Source organism: Palaemon carinicauda, chromosome 7 (assembly GCF_036898095.1).
Source record: "Palaemon carinicauda isolate YSFRI2023 chromosome 7, ASM3689809v2, whole genome shotgun sequence".
In the NCBI taxonomy this organism is placed as follows: domain Eukaryota; kingdom Metazoa; phylum Arthropoda; class Malacostraca; order Decapoda; family Palaemonidae; genus Palaemon; species Palaemon carinicauda.
The window spans coordinates 172,550,862-172,566,992 of NC_090731.1; the positions used below are offsets into that span (position 1 = coordinate 172,550,862).

Genomic DNA, 16,131 nt, shown 5'->3' on the forward strand with positions numbered 1-16,131 from the left:
CGAAGCCAAGCACACTAGGAAAAGCGTCTTGAGGGTGAGATCCTTCAGGGAGGCTGAATGTAATGGCTCAAACCTGTCTGACATGAGGAACCTTAGGACCACGTCTAAGTTCCATCCAGGAGTTGCCAAACGACGTTCCTTAGAGGTCTCAAAAGACTTAAGGAGATCTTGGAGATCTTTATTGTTGGAAAGATCTAAGCCTCTATGACGAAAGACCGAAGCCAACATGCTCCTGTAGCCCTTAATCGTGGGAGCTGAGAGGGAGCGAACATTTCTCAGATGTAAAAGAAAATCTCCGATTTGGGCTACAGAGGTACTGGAAGAGGACACAGATGCTGACTTGCACCAGTCTCGAAAGACTTCCCACTTCGACTGGTATACTCTGATGGTAGAAGCTCTCCTAGCTCTCGCAATCGCACTGGCTGCCTCCTTCGAAAAGCCTCGAGCTCTTGAGAGTCTCTCGATAGTCTGAAGGCAGTCAGACGAAGCGCGGGGAGGCTTTGATGAACATTCTTTACGTGGGGCTGACGTAAGAGATCTACACTTAGAGGAAGACTTCTTGGAATGTCTACCAGCCATTGAAGTACCTCGGTGAACCACTCTCTCGCGGGCCAGAGGGGAGCAACCAACGTCAACCTTGTCCCTTCGTGAGAGGCGAACTTCTGCAGTACCTTGTTGACTATCTTGAATGGTGGGAATGCATATAAGTCCAGATGAGACCAATCCAGTAGAAACGCATCTATGTGGATTGCTTCTGGATCTGGGACTGTTGAGCAATAGATTGGTAACCTTTTGGTCAACGAGGTGGCAAAGAGGTCTATGGTGGGTTGACCCCAAGTCGCCCAAAGACTCTTGCACACGTCCTTGTGGAGGGTCCATTCCGTGGGTATCACCTGACCCCTCCGACTGAGACAGTCTGCCAAGACGTTCAAGTCCCCCTGGATGAATCTCGTCAACAGGGAGATGCCTCGATTTCTTGACCATATGAGAAGGTCCCTTGCGATCTCGTACAGCGTGAGGGAGTGTGTGCCTCCTTGCTTGGAGATGTACGCCAAAGCTGTGGTGTTGTCTGAGTTGACCTCTACCACTTTGTTTCGAAGAAAGCTTTCGAATTTCATCAAGGCCAAGCGGACTGCTAATAGCTCCTTGCCGTTGATGTGCATGCTCTTCTGACTTGAGGTCCACAGACCCGAGCATTCCCGACCGTCCAGGGTCGCACCCCAACCCAAATCCGACGCGTCTGAGAACAACACGTGGTTTGGGTTCTTGACTGCTAGGGATAGTCCCTCCCTCCGACTGATATTGCTGTCCCACCATTTCAGGCATGCCTTTACTGGTTCGGAGACTGGGATTGATACCGTCTCTAACGTCTTGTCCTTGTTCCAGTGAGAGGCTAGATGGAACTGGAGAGGCCGAAGGTGTAGTCTCCCTAGCGAGACAAACTGCTCCAGGGATGAGAGAGTCCCTACGAGACTGTTCCAACTCCTGACTGAACAAACTTTCTCTTTTCAGCATTAGTTGGACTTTGAGCAGGGCTTGTTCTATTCGGGTGACAGACGGAAAAGCCCGAAAAACTGGACTGCGAATCTTCATCCCCAAATATAGAAAAGTCTGGGATGGGATCAGTTGGGACTTTTCTAGGTTGACCAAAAGTCCCAACTCCTTGGCCAGACCCAACGTCCAATGTAGATCCTGCAGACAGCGATGACTGGACGATGCTCTGAGAAGCCAGTCGTCCAAGTACAGGGAGGCTCGGATTCCCGATAGATGGAGGAATTTTGCCACATTCCTCATGAGCCTCGTAAACACGAGAGGAGCAGGACTGAGGCCAAAGCACATGGCTCGAAACTGGTACCCCACATTCCTGTAAACAAACCTCAGAAACGGTTGGGAATCCGGGTGTACTGTATAGGAATGTGGAAGTATGCATCCTGAAGGTCGAGAGAGACCATCCAGTCGCCTTCTATTCATACTGTCAAGACAGCTTGGTAGACTTCATCGTGAAGTTTGTCTTGACAATGAACACATTGAGCGCACTTGTCTCTTACGTACTCCTGCAGTGAACGTGGCTGCCAGATCATTGGAGCCATCCCTGATAGTCTTGTTCCTGCAGAGAACGTGGCTGTCAGATTATTGGAGCCATCCTTGATAGCCTTGTTTATGCATGACATAATTGTACAGCAAAACTTCAAACGCTCGAAAAAACTCCTAACAGGAGATGGTCTAGCTCTGAAGCCGACCATAAAATCTTGGAGAGTCTCATGGCCAGGCGCCAGGGAGAGTCTATGAGGTTTGAGAAGTCTATCTGGGCAGAGGCAGGAACTCCCAAGCCGAGAACTTCTCCCGTGTCATACCAGACTCTCGCTCTATAAGCCAGTTTAAAAGGAGGGAAAGCAAAGGCTGTCTCCCCCAAACTCCTCCTGGTGATCAACCAGTCGCCTAGCAAACGTAAAGCTCTCTTAGAAGAGCGAGAGAGCACTAGCTTAGAAAACAACGGCTTCGAAGTAGCTAGGCCTAGTGTAAACTCTGACATTTAGGCGAACGAGGAGCAGCAGTTACAAAGAGATCCGGACAAAGATCCTTAAAAATCAGCATGATTTATTTAAAGTCCATAGAGGGCTGAGCAGCTTTAGGCTCCTCTCCGTCTGACAGAGTCCCCAAGGGAATATCAGTAGGAGGGGGATCGGCAACTTCCTCATCTGAAGGAACTTCGTCCGACAATTGCCGAGTCTCAAGCAAGGGAGAGACCTGCCGTGGTGGCAATGCTTGACAAGCAGAGTCCACACGCAAAGGAGCAACAGTAGCAGTCAAGGACGCTATGTCATGTAACTGCTTAAAGGACTGACCAGCAACAACAACAGGTGCGGGAGGACGCACGACGTCAACTCGAGACTGCCTTGACTGCCTAGACTGAGCAGTCAAAACAACTCTTGACTGCGGTGCTTGACGCTCAACGTCAAAACAAGTCAACTTCGCTGGTTGGCGAACGTCCTGAACGTCAACAAGAGCATGCGGCAGCGGCTGAACGTCCACAAGCGGCTGAAAGTCAACACTGGACTGCATCGAGTGAGGCTCTACAAAACGTGACTGACGTGACTTTGTAACGTCAACGTCAACAGGACGAGCAAAGGTTCGTTTGGGCGGCTGACGGCCAGGATCTCGATCAGCTAAGCGGCGAGGATCAACGTGAACTTGTTCAGCAGAATAGTCCTCCATAAGAGAGGCAAGCTTATTCTGCATGTCTTGCAGTACAACCCATTTAGGATCAACGGGAATGGGTGCGGTAAGAGACGAGGGTAACGTCTGTGACTGCAAAACCTTGCCTACACTAAGACTCTCGGAGCCTGTGTTACGCTTCTGTTTAGGCGTCGAGCAGTCTTCCGATGACTGCACAGGGTCAGAGCTGTCCCAATGGCTATAACCAGGACGCTGGACCCGTCCTGAAGGGACTGACTTTCGCTTTAAGGGTCTCGAAACCTTGCTCCACGGTTTCTTACGCGATAAGCCTTCGGATGACGAGGAGAAAACCGTCTCGCTCGTCTTATGGTAGGGGCGGTCTTGACGAGACACGTCTGAAACCATAGAGGGAACGTCTGTTCGTTGGTTAAAGTCTCTCGAACCCATAAGTCCTACGACATTACTTCTCCCTGGGGCATGGGAGCTTGCAAGAGGTCTCGGACTAGGCGAACGACAGGCACGAACAGACGAACCCTCTGTCGCAACACTGATAACACTTTGCGCAATTATCACTTTATCACTACAATTTTCTGTTTTTGCACTTACTTCACTGAAATCGAATTTTTCAATAATTTCACATTAGGCATGAATAAAACTGATTTCTACCTGAAGCATGCAATTCTACCCTACATCAAAAGGTTATAATTGCGAAATAAGTCGTATAATGTAAGCACATTAATACAAGCAAAAAACAGTAAACATATATATCGAATAAAACGGAAATATATAAAGATAAAAGGATCAGTGACTGGGAAGGAGACTAAACACTAGTTCATTCAAAACTACCTTTTCAATCTCTCACCGTACAGTGCCTGGACGAGAATAAAAACTAAAAACGTTTTATCCTTTCTCCCCGTACAGAGACTTGGGACGAGAGTAAAAAACAGACTCGAGAACAACGTTACTCGCTTGGGACGAGAATAAAGATCGGAACGTTCTCTCTTCCTCTCTCCCTCTCTCCGTCTCTCTCTCTCTCTCTCTTGATTTCACACCGAAGAGAAAAGCCCACTCACCTTTCGTCAATAAACAGGTTATTTGACCAAAGGAAAAAACTGAAAGGACTAAGAAAATGAAAATTAACAAGTTCCTTTAAATTAGTATTTAAAACATTTCAGTTTGAAAGAAGAATGAACAAAACGTCAGAATCGATTTACTCTTTCTGCAAAGTGAAACCGTGATTCTCTCTTTCTATATCGTAACGATAGAGCGCAAACTGCGTAGCATAAATAAACCAAACGTTAGTTCATCTTTGAAACAGCACGAAGACTATTCAAAGAAAATCTTTCATAAAATATCTACTAAAAAATATTCATTTAATAAGTTTTAAATCATTTGCTCTGTAAGAGTTATTAACGATTGAAAGGGCTCAACGTTGTTTAACTTCGGTTTCCAAGTTAGGACCGCCTACTCTCGGATTAGGGGAGGAATAGGTAAGGCCGCATATAAACAAATCATTAAAATTTATCTTGATGTTTATTATAAATGGAAAGCTAATCGAAGAGGCCTAATAAAGGCGGGTGAGATATAAAAAATATAGAGGAAAATCTATAATTAACAACAACAATTTATAACGTGATAAGATAATTGCTAAAAGCCTAAAACACACTTCCGTACTAAGGGAAGGGTCGGCCATTTTGAAAAGTCAAAGAAAGTCCAAAAAAACAATCCAAAGTCATCAACAATTAAATCTATCCAAAAAAGAGTTCAAGATTTAAGTTGAAGATAAAACACCTGCACTGCGAAAGCTCAAACCAAAAGGAAGTACTTCACCAAGACTGTTGAAAAACTCCAGGTTAACAGCGAGTAATGGTACGTCTTGTCGATCAGACCGACAGAGAAGAATTGGAGCTGTTTACATGTATATGCGGTATCTGGCCGATAGTTGGCGCTGGTGGGCACACCCGCAACCTTCATAGCGATCGCTCGCGAGTTTTTGTGTTTTTCTGTCGAGCCGCCGGAGGCGTCAGCTATTATATATTCACCGGCTAAGTTAAATATTTAAAACTTACCAGTTCAACCATAACAAAACCAGCATCAAATACTGAACTCTTAAATGCTCATCCATAACAAAATCAGCATCAAATATTGAAATCTTACCAGTTCAACCATAACAAAACCAGCATCAAATACAGAACTCTTAAATGCTCATCCATAACAAAATCAGCATCAAATACTGAAATCTCAAATGCTCATCCATAACAAAATCAGCATCAAATATTGAAATCTTACCAGTTCAACCATAACAAAACCAGCATCAAATACAGAACTCTTAAATGCTCATCCATAACAAAATCAGCATCAAATACTGAAATCTCAAATGCTCATCCATAACAAAATCAGCATCAAATACTGAAATCTCAAATGCTCATCCATAACAAAATCAGCATCAAATATTGAAATCTTACCAGTTCAACCATAACAAAACCAGCATCAAATACAGAACTCTTAAATGCTCATCCATAGCAAAATCAGCATCAAATACTGAAATCTCAAATGCTCATCCATAACAAAATCAGAATCAAATATTGAAATCTTACATGCTCATCCATAACAAAATCAGCATTAAATATTGAAATTATACCAGTTCAACCATAACAAAACCAGCATCAAATACTGAACTCTTAAATCCTCATCCATAACAAAATCAACATCAAATATTAAAATCTTACCAGTTCAACCATAACAAAATCGGCCTCATCTTTCAACTGGGCCGAGGTCGTTGATTTATGAGAGCCATCGGAGGCTGTCATAACTACCTTTTCTCCTGTGTCTGGATGTGGGTTACCACTTGCTACACCCCCAATAATTTTGTCCTGAAAGCATAAATGAATAAATTAGTTAACAAATGAAAAATTTTACCTGGAAAAACTACAAATCAAACTAAAGTGAAAAAAAACAATCATAACTTACTCCTACATGATTTATTCAAAGTTCAGAAGCCAAACAAAAGCAATGAAAAAAAAAAAAGAGAGAGAGAGAGAGAGAGAGAGAGAGAGAGAGAGAGAGAGAGAGAGAGAGAGAGAGAGAGAGAGAGAGAGAGAGAGAGAGAGAGAGAGAGAAATTTGCACATCTAACCTGTGCATTTTTATCTTGGGGGGTGACAGTAGCATCTTTATCTGACTTCTTTTCCTGAGGAACTTCAATGGTAGATGTAAGTAAATTTGAAAATGGTATTTCCGGCATAAAAAAATCATCAGGCTTGGGAGGTTTAGCATCTACAAACGCCACCGACACCTTTCGTTCAGGCTGCTGCTGCTGGTGCTGGACGTAACCACGGCAACTGCTGTCACTGAAGAATCAATATGATGTTGGTATAAGGCATATCGTAAAATAATATATTCCTAATACAAGAAAATGAAATACAGTATTAATAGATTCTCACATTCAAAAAGAGAATTAATTTCTCTACTTGATGGCAAACTTTCAACTGAGCTTCACAAGGCACTAGAAGAGTTGGAAGAACCAGGCCTGAATGGCTGAGGACTATGAAGCATGAAGTGGGAGATTACAAAATGTTATTTTCATTAGTAAAATAAATTTTTGAATATACTTACCCGATGATCATGTAGCTGTCAACTCCGTTGCCCGACAGAAATCTATGGTCGGGATACGCCAGCGATCGCTATCCAGGTGGGGGTGTACTCAACAGCGCCATCTGTGGTCAGGTACTCAAGTACTTCTTGTCAACAAGAACTCAATTTTCTCCTCGGTCCACTGGTTCTCTATGGGGAGGAAGGGCGGGTTCTTTAATCCATGATCATCGGGTAAGTATATTCAAAAATTTATTTTACTAATGAAAATAACATTTTTCAATATTAATCTTACCCGATGATCATGTAGCTGATTCACACCCAGGGTGGTGGGTGGAGACCAGCATACATGTTAACAAAGAAGCTAAGTATCCCGTATTTCATTTTATTAGTTATTCAAAATAACATAAAATAAATAAGTACCTGGTAAGGAAGTCGACTTGAACCATTACTCTGCCTTTATTAAGTACGTCTTCCTTACTGAGCGTAGCGGTCCTCTTAGGATGCTGAACGACTCTTAGGTGCTGAAGTATAAAGGGCTGCAACCCATACTAAAGGACCTCATCACAACCTCTAACCTAGGCGCTTCTCAAGAAAGAATTGACCACCCGCCAAATCAACCAGGATGCGGAAGGCTTCTTAGCCGACCGTACAACCCAAAAACAACAATAAAAAGTATTCAAGAGAAAGGTTAAAAAGGTTATGGGATTATGGGAATGTAGTGGCTGAGCCCTCACCTACTACTGCACTCGCTGCTACGAATGGTCCCAGGGTGTAGCAGTTCTCGTAAAGAGACTGGACATCTTTGAGATAGAATGATGCGAACACTGACTTGCTTCTCCAATAGGTTGCATCCATAACACTCTGCAGAGAACGGTTCTGTTTGAAGGCCACTGAAGTAGCCACAGCTCTCACTTCATGTGTCCTTACCTTCAGCAAAGCAAGGTCTTCTTCCTTCAGATGAGAATGTGCTTCTCTAATCAGAAGCCTGATGTAGTAAGAAACTGCGTTCTTAGACATTGGTAGAGAAGGCTTCTTGATAGCACACCATAAGGCTTCTGATTGTCCTCGTAAAGGTTTTGACCTTCTTAGATAGTACCTAAGAGCTCTAACTGGGCAAAGTACTCTCTCCAGTTCGTTCCCCACCAAGTTGGACAGGCTTGGGATCTCGAACGACTTAGGCCAAGGACGTGAAGGAAGCTCGTTTTTAGCCAAAAAACCGAGCTGCAAGGAACATGTAGCCGTTTCAGATGTGAAACCTATGTTCCTGCTGAAGGCGTGGATCTCACTTACTCTTTTAGCTGTTGCTAAGCACACGAGGAAAAGAGTTTTTAATGTGAGGTCCTTAAAAGAGGCTGATTGGAGAGGTTCAAATCTTGATGACATAAGGAACCTTAGGACCACGTCTAGATTCCAGCCTGGAGTGGACAACCCACGTTCCTTTGAGGTCTCAAAAGACCTAAGGAGGTCCTGTAGATCTTTGTTGGTGGAAAGATCCAAGCCTCTGTGGCGGAAAACCGCTGCCAACATACTTCTGTAACCCTTGATCGTAGGAGCTGATAGGGATCTTACGTTCCTTAGATGTAACAGGAAGTCAGCAATCTGGGTTACAGTGGTACTGGTTGAGGAAACTGCATTGGCCTTGCACCAGCTTCGGAAGACTTCCCATTTAGACTGATAGACTCTGAGAGTGGATGTCCTCCTTGCTCTGGCAATCGCTCTGGCTGCCTCCTTCGAAAAGCCTCTAGCTCTTGAGAGTCTTTCGATAGTCTGAAGGCAGTCAGACGAAGAGCGTGGAGGTTTGGGTGTACCTTCTTTACGTGAGGTTGACGTAGAAGGTCCACTCTTAGAGGAAGAGTCCTGGGAACGTCGACCAGCCATTGCAGTACCTCTGTGAACCATTCTCTCGCGGGCCAGAGGGGAGCAACCAACGTCAGCCGTGTCCCTTTGTGAGAGGCGAACTTCTGAAGTACCCTGTTGACAATCTTGAACGGCGGGAATGCATACAGGTCGAGATGGGACCAATCCAGCAGAAAGGCATCCACGTGAACTGCTGCTGGGTCTGGAATCGGAGAACAATACAACGGGAGCCTCTTGGTCATCGAGGTAGCGAACAGATCTATGGTTGACTGACCCCACAGGGCCCAAAGTCTGCTGCAAACATTCTTGTGAAGGGTCCACTCTGTGGGGATGACCTGACCCTTCCGGCTGAGGCGATCTGCCATGACATTCATATCGCCCTGAATGAACCTCGTTACCAGCGTGAGCTTTCGATCTTTTGACCAAATGAGGAGGTCCCTTGCGATCTCGAACAACTTCCTCGAATGAGTCCCTCCCTGCTTGGAGATGTAAGCCAAGGCTGTGGTGTTGTCGGAGTTCACCTCCACCACCTTGTTTAGCTGGAGGGACTTGAAGTTTATCAAGGCCAGATGAACCGCCAACAACTCCTTGCAATTGATGTGAAGTGTCCTTTGCTCCTGATTCCATGTTCCCGAGCATTCCTGTCCGTCCAATGTCGCACCCCAGCCCGTGTCTGATGCGTCCGAGAAGAGACGGTGGTCGGGGGTCTGAACAGCCAAAGGTAGACCTTCCTTGAGAAGAATGCTGTTCTTCCACCACGTTAGAGTAGACCTCATCTCTTCGGAAACAGGAACTGAGACCGTCTCTAGCGTCATGTCCTTTATCCAGTGAGCAGCTAGATGATACTGAAGGGGGCGGAGGTGGAGTCTCCCTAACTCGATGAACAGGGCCAGCGATGAAAGTGTCCCTGTTAGACTCATCCACTGCCTGACTGAGCATCGGTTCCTTCTCAGCATGCTCTGGATGCATTCTAGGGCTTGGTTGATCCTTGGGGCCGACGGAAAAGCCCGAAAAGCTCGACTCTGAATCTCCATACCCAGGTAGACAATGGTCTGGGATGGGACGAGCTGGGACTTCTCTAAATTGACCAGGAGGCCCAGTTCCTTGGTCAGATCCATAGTCCATCTGAGATTCTCCAGACAGCGACGACTTGTGGGAGCTCTTAAAAGCCAGTCGTCTAAATAGAGGGAGGCTCTGATGTCTGCCAAGTGAAGGAATTTCGCAATATTCCTCATCAGTCTGGTAAACACAAGAGGCGCCGTGCTTAGGCCAAAGCACAGGGCTTGGAACTGGTACACAACCTTTCCAAAGACAAATCTCAGGAAAGGTTGGGAGTCTGGATGGATGGGGACGTGAAAGTATGCGTCTTTCAGGTCTAACGAGACCATCCAGTCCTCCTGCCTGACCGCTGCTAGGACCGACTTCGTCGTCTCCATCGTGAACGTCTGCTTGGTGACAAAAGCATTGAGAGCACTGACGTCCAGCACCGGTCTCCAACCTCCTGTCTTCTTGGCTACCAGGAAGAGACGGTTGTAAAAGCCCGGGGATTGATGATCCCGGACTATGACCACTGCTTCCTTTTGTAGCAAGAGCGACACCTCTTGTTGCAACGCTAGCCTCTTGTCCTTCTCCTTGTAGTTGGGAGAGAGGTTGATGGGAGATGTAGCTAGAGGGGGATTGCGGCAGAACGGAATTCTGTATCCCTCCCTTAGCCACTTCACAGACTGAGCGTCTGCACCTCTGCTCTCCCAAGCTTGCCAGAAGGTCTTGAGTCTGGCTCCTACTGCTGTCTGGAGAGGAAGGCAGTCAAAACTTGCCTTTTGCGGACTTGGAACCCTTCTTGGACTTGCCACGGTGACTGTCTGCACGGGTACCTCCTCTGCTGGAGGTTCTGCCACGAAAGGGCGGGATGAACCTAGAAGCAGGTGTATCAACTGCTGCAGGGGGGAAGGGTCTAGGCACGGAAGGTAAGGTTTTAGCCTTACGTGCAGAAGAAGCCATCAGATCATGAGTATCCTTCTGGATAAGTGAGGCAGCCATCCCCTTAATCAACTCCTCTGGAAACAGACACTTGGAGAGAGGAGCAAACAACAACTCTGACTTCTGGCAAGGAGTGATACCAGCAGATAAGAAGGAGCAAAGATGTTCTCTCTTCTTGAGGACTCCTGATACATATGAAGCCGCAAGTTCACCAGACCCATCCCGAATTGCCTTGTCCATGCTAGACATGATCAGCATGGCCGAGTCCTTGTCTGAAGGGGAAGTCTTCCTGCTTAAGGCTCCCAAACACCAATCGAGGAAGTTGAATATCTCGAAGGCACGAAAGACTCCCTTCAACAGATGATCTAGATCGGAAAAGGACCAGCAGATCTTCGAACGTCTCATAGCCAACCTGCGGGGAGAGTCAACCAGACTTGAGAAGTCGGCCTGGGCAGAGGCAGGAACCCCCAAGCCAGGTTCCTCTCCCGTGGCATACCAGACGCTCGACTTAGAAGCAAGCTTGGGAGGAGGAAACACAAAAGAGGTCCTTCCCAGTTGCTTCTTGGAATGCAACCAGTCCCCCATAACCCTCAAAGCTCTCCTAGATGATCTGGCGAGAACAAGCTTGGTGAAGGCAGGCGCAGCAGACTGCATGCCCAGAGCAAACTCGGAGGGAGGAGAACGAGGGGTTGCAGACACAAAATGCTCAGGATACAAGTCCCTGAACAAAGCAAGGACTTTGCGAAAGTCTAAGGAGGGTGGTGAAGACTTGTGTCCTTCAACATCAGAGTGAGGTTCATCCAGATGAGCAGCTTCATCATCCGATAAATCATCATCCGAAAGTTGAGTTGTGAGTGGCAAAGGCAGAGCAGCAAGCTGACCGACTGAATCCTGCAGAACGGGTGCATGCGTACCTGCGGATCCAACATCATGCCTCTGCTGGACAGTCTGCGAGCTGGCAACAACAAAAGCAGAGGGCTGGTGTGAGGGAGGGTCTGCGGTGGGCTGAGGAGCATGCGGTATAGTATGCAGAGCATGCTGTAAGGTATGCGGCTCATGCTGCATGGTATGCGGAGCATGCTGTAAGGTCTGCAGAGCATGCTGCATGGGCTGAGGAGAATGCCGCATAGTGCTGGAACCCGGCAACTCCTGATGCGGCAGCTCACGCATGTTAGCAGATGGTGCAGCAAGAACATGCGTCTGGCAGGGAGGACTGCGCATCGGTGGAGGAGCTCTCACAGGTGGGGTGTGGGAGCAGGCAGCCGCAGTATCTGCTGAGCGCACAACCTCTGCGGGTTGTAGGCTAACAGGAGAGGTGTTAACCTTCTCGGCATGATACTCCTGCATGAATGCCGCAAGCTGAGACTGCATAGTCTGCAGCATGGACCACTTAGGGTCTACTGTGGTTGGAGCAACAACAGACGGAGCAGTAGCCTGTTGAGGGACCACTCTACCTCTCTTGGGAGGTGTGCAGTCATCAGATGACTGTGGCGAGTCCGAACTGACCCAGTGGCTACACCTGGGCCGTTGGACAAGCTCGGAAGGGACCTTACGTTTGAGCGGTCGTGAGACCTTGGTCCACCGTTTCCTCCTGGAAACTTCTTCCACAGACGAGGAATGTAAGGGCTCATTCGTCTGTATGTGGATGGGACGATCCTTAACAGATACGTCCGCAACCACTGAGGATACATCCGTGCGCCGATCAAGGCCTGCCGAACCCTTTGGTCCTTCGACATTGCTTCTCCCCTGGGCTTGGGAGCTTGCAAGAGGTCCCGGACTGGGAGGACGACTGGCACGCACAGATGTACCCTCATGCGCAACACTGACACTATGCACATCACTAGCACTAACACTTCCCACTGCACTCTTCGCTTTCAGCTCTCTGACATCTGCCAAGAGCTGATTGCGGTCACTAACCAACGACTCCACCTTCTCACCGAGAGCCTGAATGGCACGCAACATATCAGCCATTGCAGGCTGAGCACTCGTAGCAGGTTCGGGAGTCACCACCACAGGGGAAGGAAAAGGTTGAGGGGCATGGGGAGAGGAAAAATCCACAGAGCGAGAAGAACTCCTCCTATCTCTCTCCTTCTCTAACCTACGTGCATATCTAAGGAATTCGTTAAAATCGAATTCCGAAAGCCCAGCACATTCCCCACATCGATCTTCCAATTGACAGGATTTACCCCTACAATTGGAACATACGGTGTGAGGATCTATAGAGGCCTTCGGAAGACGCCTAGTACAAGTCCTAACACTACACTGCCTGTATTTAGGAACTTGGGAATGGTCAGACATCTTGAATTTAGAAGTAGTCAAGGGGGAATTCCAAAATTAAGCAAAGTTCGTTAACCAATAAATCAAATTAATTCCAAAAGCTTGCTAAGCTAAGGATAAAGCTTCCTGAACAGCGAAGGCTAAACTTTAGAGCAAATACATCACCAAATCGTGAACAAAAGACTCCAAAATCAACAGCGTATCCAAGTAGGTCTTGCCGGCGGCACGACAGAGGAAAAATTGAGTTCTTGTTGACAAGAAGTACTTGAGTACCTGACCACAGATGGCGCTGTTGAGTACACCCCCACCTGGATAGCGATCGCTGGCGTATCCCGACCGTAGATTTCTGTCGGGCAACGGAGTTGACAGCTACATGATCATCGGGTAAGATTAATATTGAAAATGGAGAATTATTGATTTAAAAGCTCTAGAAAGAGATGACTGGCGAAATCTTCCGAGGCCTTTTGCGTCAATGGGCGTAGGAGGAGATGGTTATGATGACTTGATGGCAAAGTAAATCATTTTTCACAAATACTTCAATGCATAATCAATCTACAAATGTAGGAATCCTTCAGTTTGTAAATAAAACAAAAGAATTTTTCATTGAACAATACATATACCTGCTGGTTCTAGAACGTGGCGTTGAAGGCTGATCCAAGGGGGAAGCTGTAAAGAATCTATTGGCATCTTGACTATCATCCGAGGTTTGTGTTGCCTCACTACTGTCGTTTCCCCTGAGGAATAAAATAATGTTATGATATAAACTTCATGAAACTGCATAAATAGCCACCCAAAGCTTTCAGTACTAGAGGGGCAATCAGAAGAGCGCAGACCTCCGCCACAGCAAGTTATTTCTTACCTTTTGCTTGACCTTGACCTTTGACCTTAACATGTAGTAATTGGCGTAGATTTTCATGCACTCAAATATGTACCAATTTTGTCTTGACAACGATGTCCAAACTTATGGCTGATTACATGTATTAGACATTTTCCTTGACTGTGACTTTGACCTTCCAAAATTGAATCATTTCTAGCTTTTTACATAACAGTGAGTCCCTGCAAGTTTCATTACTCTACAATTAGAATTGTGGCCAGGATGCTGTTCACAAACAAACAAACACACTCACAAAAGGGGACAAAAACATAACCTCCTTCCAACTTTGTTAGCAGAGGTAATTACAGACCAAAAACCTTAGGATGCTAAGGGGAGAGGCGGAGTAGGAGTCTGAGCTGATAAAAGCAATTTTAATGGAAGAAAGGTTGTCAGAAGCCTCAGAAAAAAAGAGCTTTACAGATTACAGTATTTTGTTAAAGGTGATTGTTGCATCAGCAGAGTTCATTTGGTATAAAACTTTCTCAATGTTTTAAGATACAAATATTATGAATCCTGGCTAACTAGTCAGGATTAACTCTATATTTTCAGTTTCCTTGTTTTTTCCATCATCCTGCAATTGTATATATTTCCCAAATGGAAGTTAAGTACCATAATAAAAAAAAATTACAATCATTTGCCCTTGAACTGAATACTAATATCAATTTTCTCCACATTAAATGCTATACAAATAAACAATGTTCAATAGCCAACCATATAAATTGCAAAGTACTAATCACCAATTGCAGATTCTATATTGACCATCCAGGATTCTGGATTCCAGAAAATGAACGATCATTTCTTTCATTCTAGACTCTTACCTATCAGTTCCTCTTCGACAATGTCTGGGGGATACTTCAGGTTTAAAGTGATCGCTTTTGAGCATGATGGCATCCTGGGCAGGGCTGCGATTGGGTGGGCTAAGTGTAATGTTTGTACGGTAATTGACACTTAACAACATCGTTGATTCGGGAGTCGTAACCTGGCCTAACCTTGCACGAACTGGGTTTTCTCCTAAAAGGGAAAGAAAAGATTATAAACTTTGTTCGATATCTACCATACTTATACTGATTTAAGAAGGTTAGGATTTATATAATTTTAGTTTATGGTATATTTTACTAGCATAAGTAATGTACAGCAATATACTAATCCGAAGGCATTGCTATACTACTAAACACACTTTTACTTTAGTTTTAACAGTAGTCCTTACTCTGACTATGCAGAATAAGGAGTACTACTGAACTGTACAGTGTAAGGCATCAAACTTTAAGCAAAATTGCAAAAATGAAGCAAATTAAGACAATAATGCAAGGTAAAGTTCATTGTGAGAATGATACATACATACATATACCATGGCACTTCCCCCAATTTTGGGGGGTAGCCGACATCAACAAAGAAACAAAAACAAAAAGGGGACCTCTACTCTCTACGTTCCTCCCAGCCTAACAAGGGACTCAACCGAGTTCAGCTGGTACTGCTAGGGTGTCACAGCCCACCCTCCCACATTATCCACCACAGATGAAGCTTCATAATGCTGAATCCCCTACTGTTGCTACCTCCGTGGTCATCTAAGGCAGCAGCAGGGCCTACCGGAACTGCGTCACAATCGCTCGCCATTCATTCCTATTTCTAGCACGCTCTCTTGCCTCGCTCACATCTATCCTCCTATCACCCAGAGCTTCCTTCACTCCATCCATCCACCCAAACCTTGGCCTTCCTCTAGTACTTCTCCCATCAACTCTTGCATTCATCACCTTCTTTAGCAGACAGCCATTTTCCATTCTCTCAACATGAGAACGATACACGATAAAAATTAACCAGAACAATACAAGATAGAGAAGACCAAGATAAGAAAGAAAGGGAAAAGAACCATGATGATGATATAGTACAAAATAAAGAGCCAAGATGAAAATGAAAGTAATGAGAACAAGGTAATGACCAAAAATAAGCCAGTTTTACTATAATCATAATATTTTAAAAGAGTAATATAATACAGATACAAGGTGACGAACACTAAGGCTATCCTAGGCTAGATGATGATTATCAAGATGAAAATCTACGATAAATAGTAATCAAGGATGAAGCGGTTAAGAGTAACCATGAATGGTATACAGGTCTTCAACTTGCAAACTTAATAGGTTCCAAGAAGCTGTTTATAAGTGGAATTTTGTTAACTTTTGGCCTGGGGTAGGCCTAACCTGAATCCCATGCCTATGATTTCTAGCTAGAAAAGTCAACAAATATGACAAATTCGAAGATAATTTATATTTATCCTAACCATACAAACCTTAGCTATTTACATTGGGTTTATCTTTTAGCGTAGCTGAAATGGCGAGCCATTAGAATTTAACGAGGGTGTATTATCCCCGCGCTAGT

At 45.3% G+C, this 16,131-nt stretch overlaps 1 protein-coding gene across 1 annotated transcript in view; it reads right to left on the bottom strand.

Annotated features, from left to right (window-relative positions):
* Positions 1–16,131, bottom strand: part of LOC137644186 (autophagy-related protein 13-like) — a 97,673-nt gene that overhangs the window by 18,759 nt on the left and 62,783 nt on the right. Inside the window, exons 5-8 of the mRNA XM_068377187.1 lie at positions 14,577–14,769; positions 13,505–13,618; positions 6,313–6,526; positions 5,907–6,050 (exon numbers count right to left, since the gene is read on the bottom strand). Coding sequence (XP_068233288.1) covers positions 5,907–6,050; positions 6,313–6,526; positions 13,505–13,618; positions 14,577–14,769 — 665 coding nt within the window. The remainder of the gene's footprint in view (positions 1–5,906; positions 6,051–6,312; positions 6,527–13,504; positions 13,619–14,576; positions 14,770–16,131) is intronic.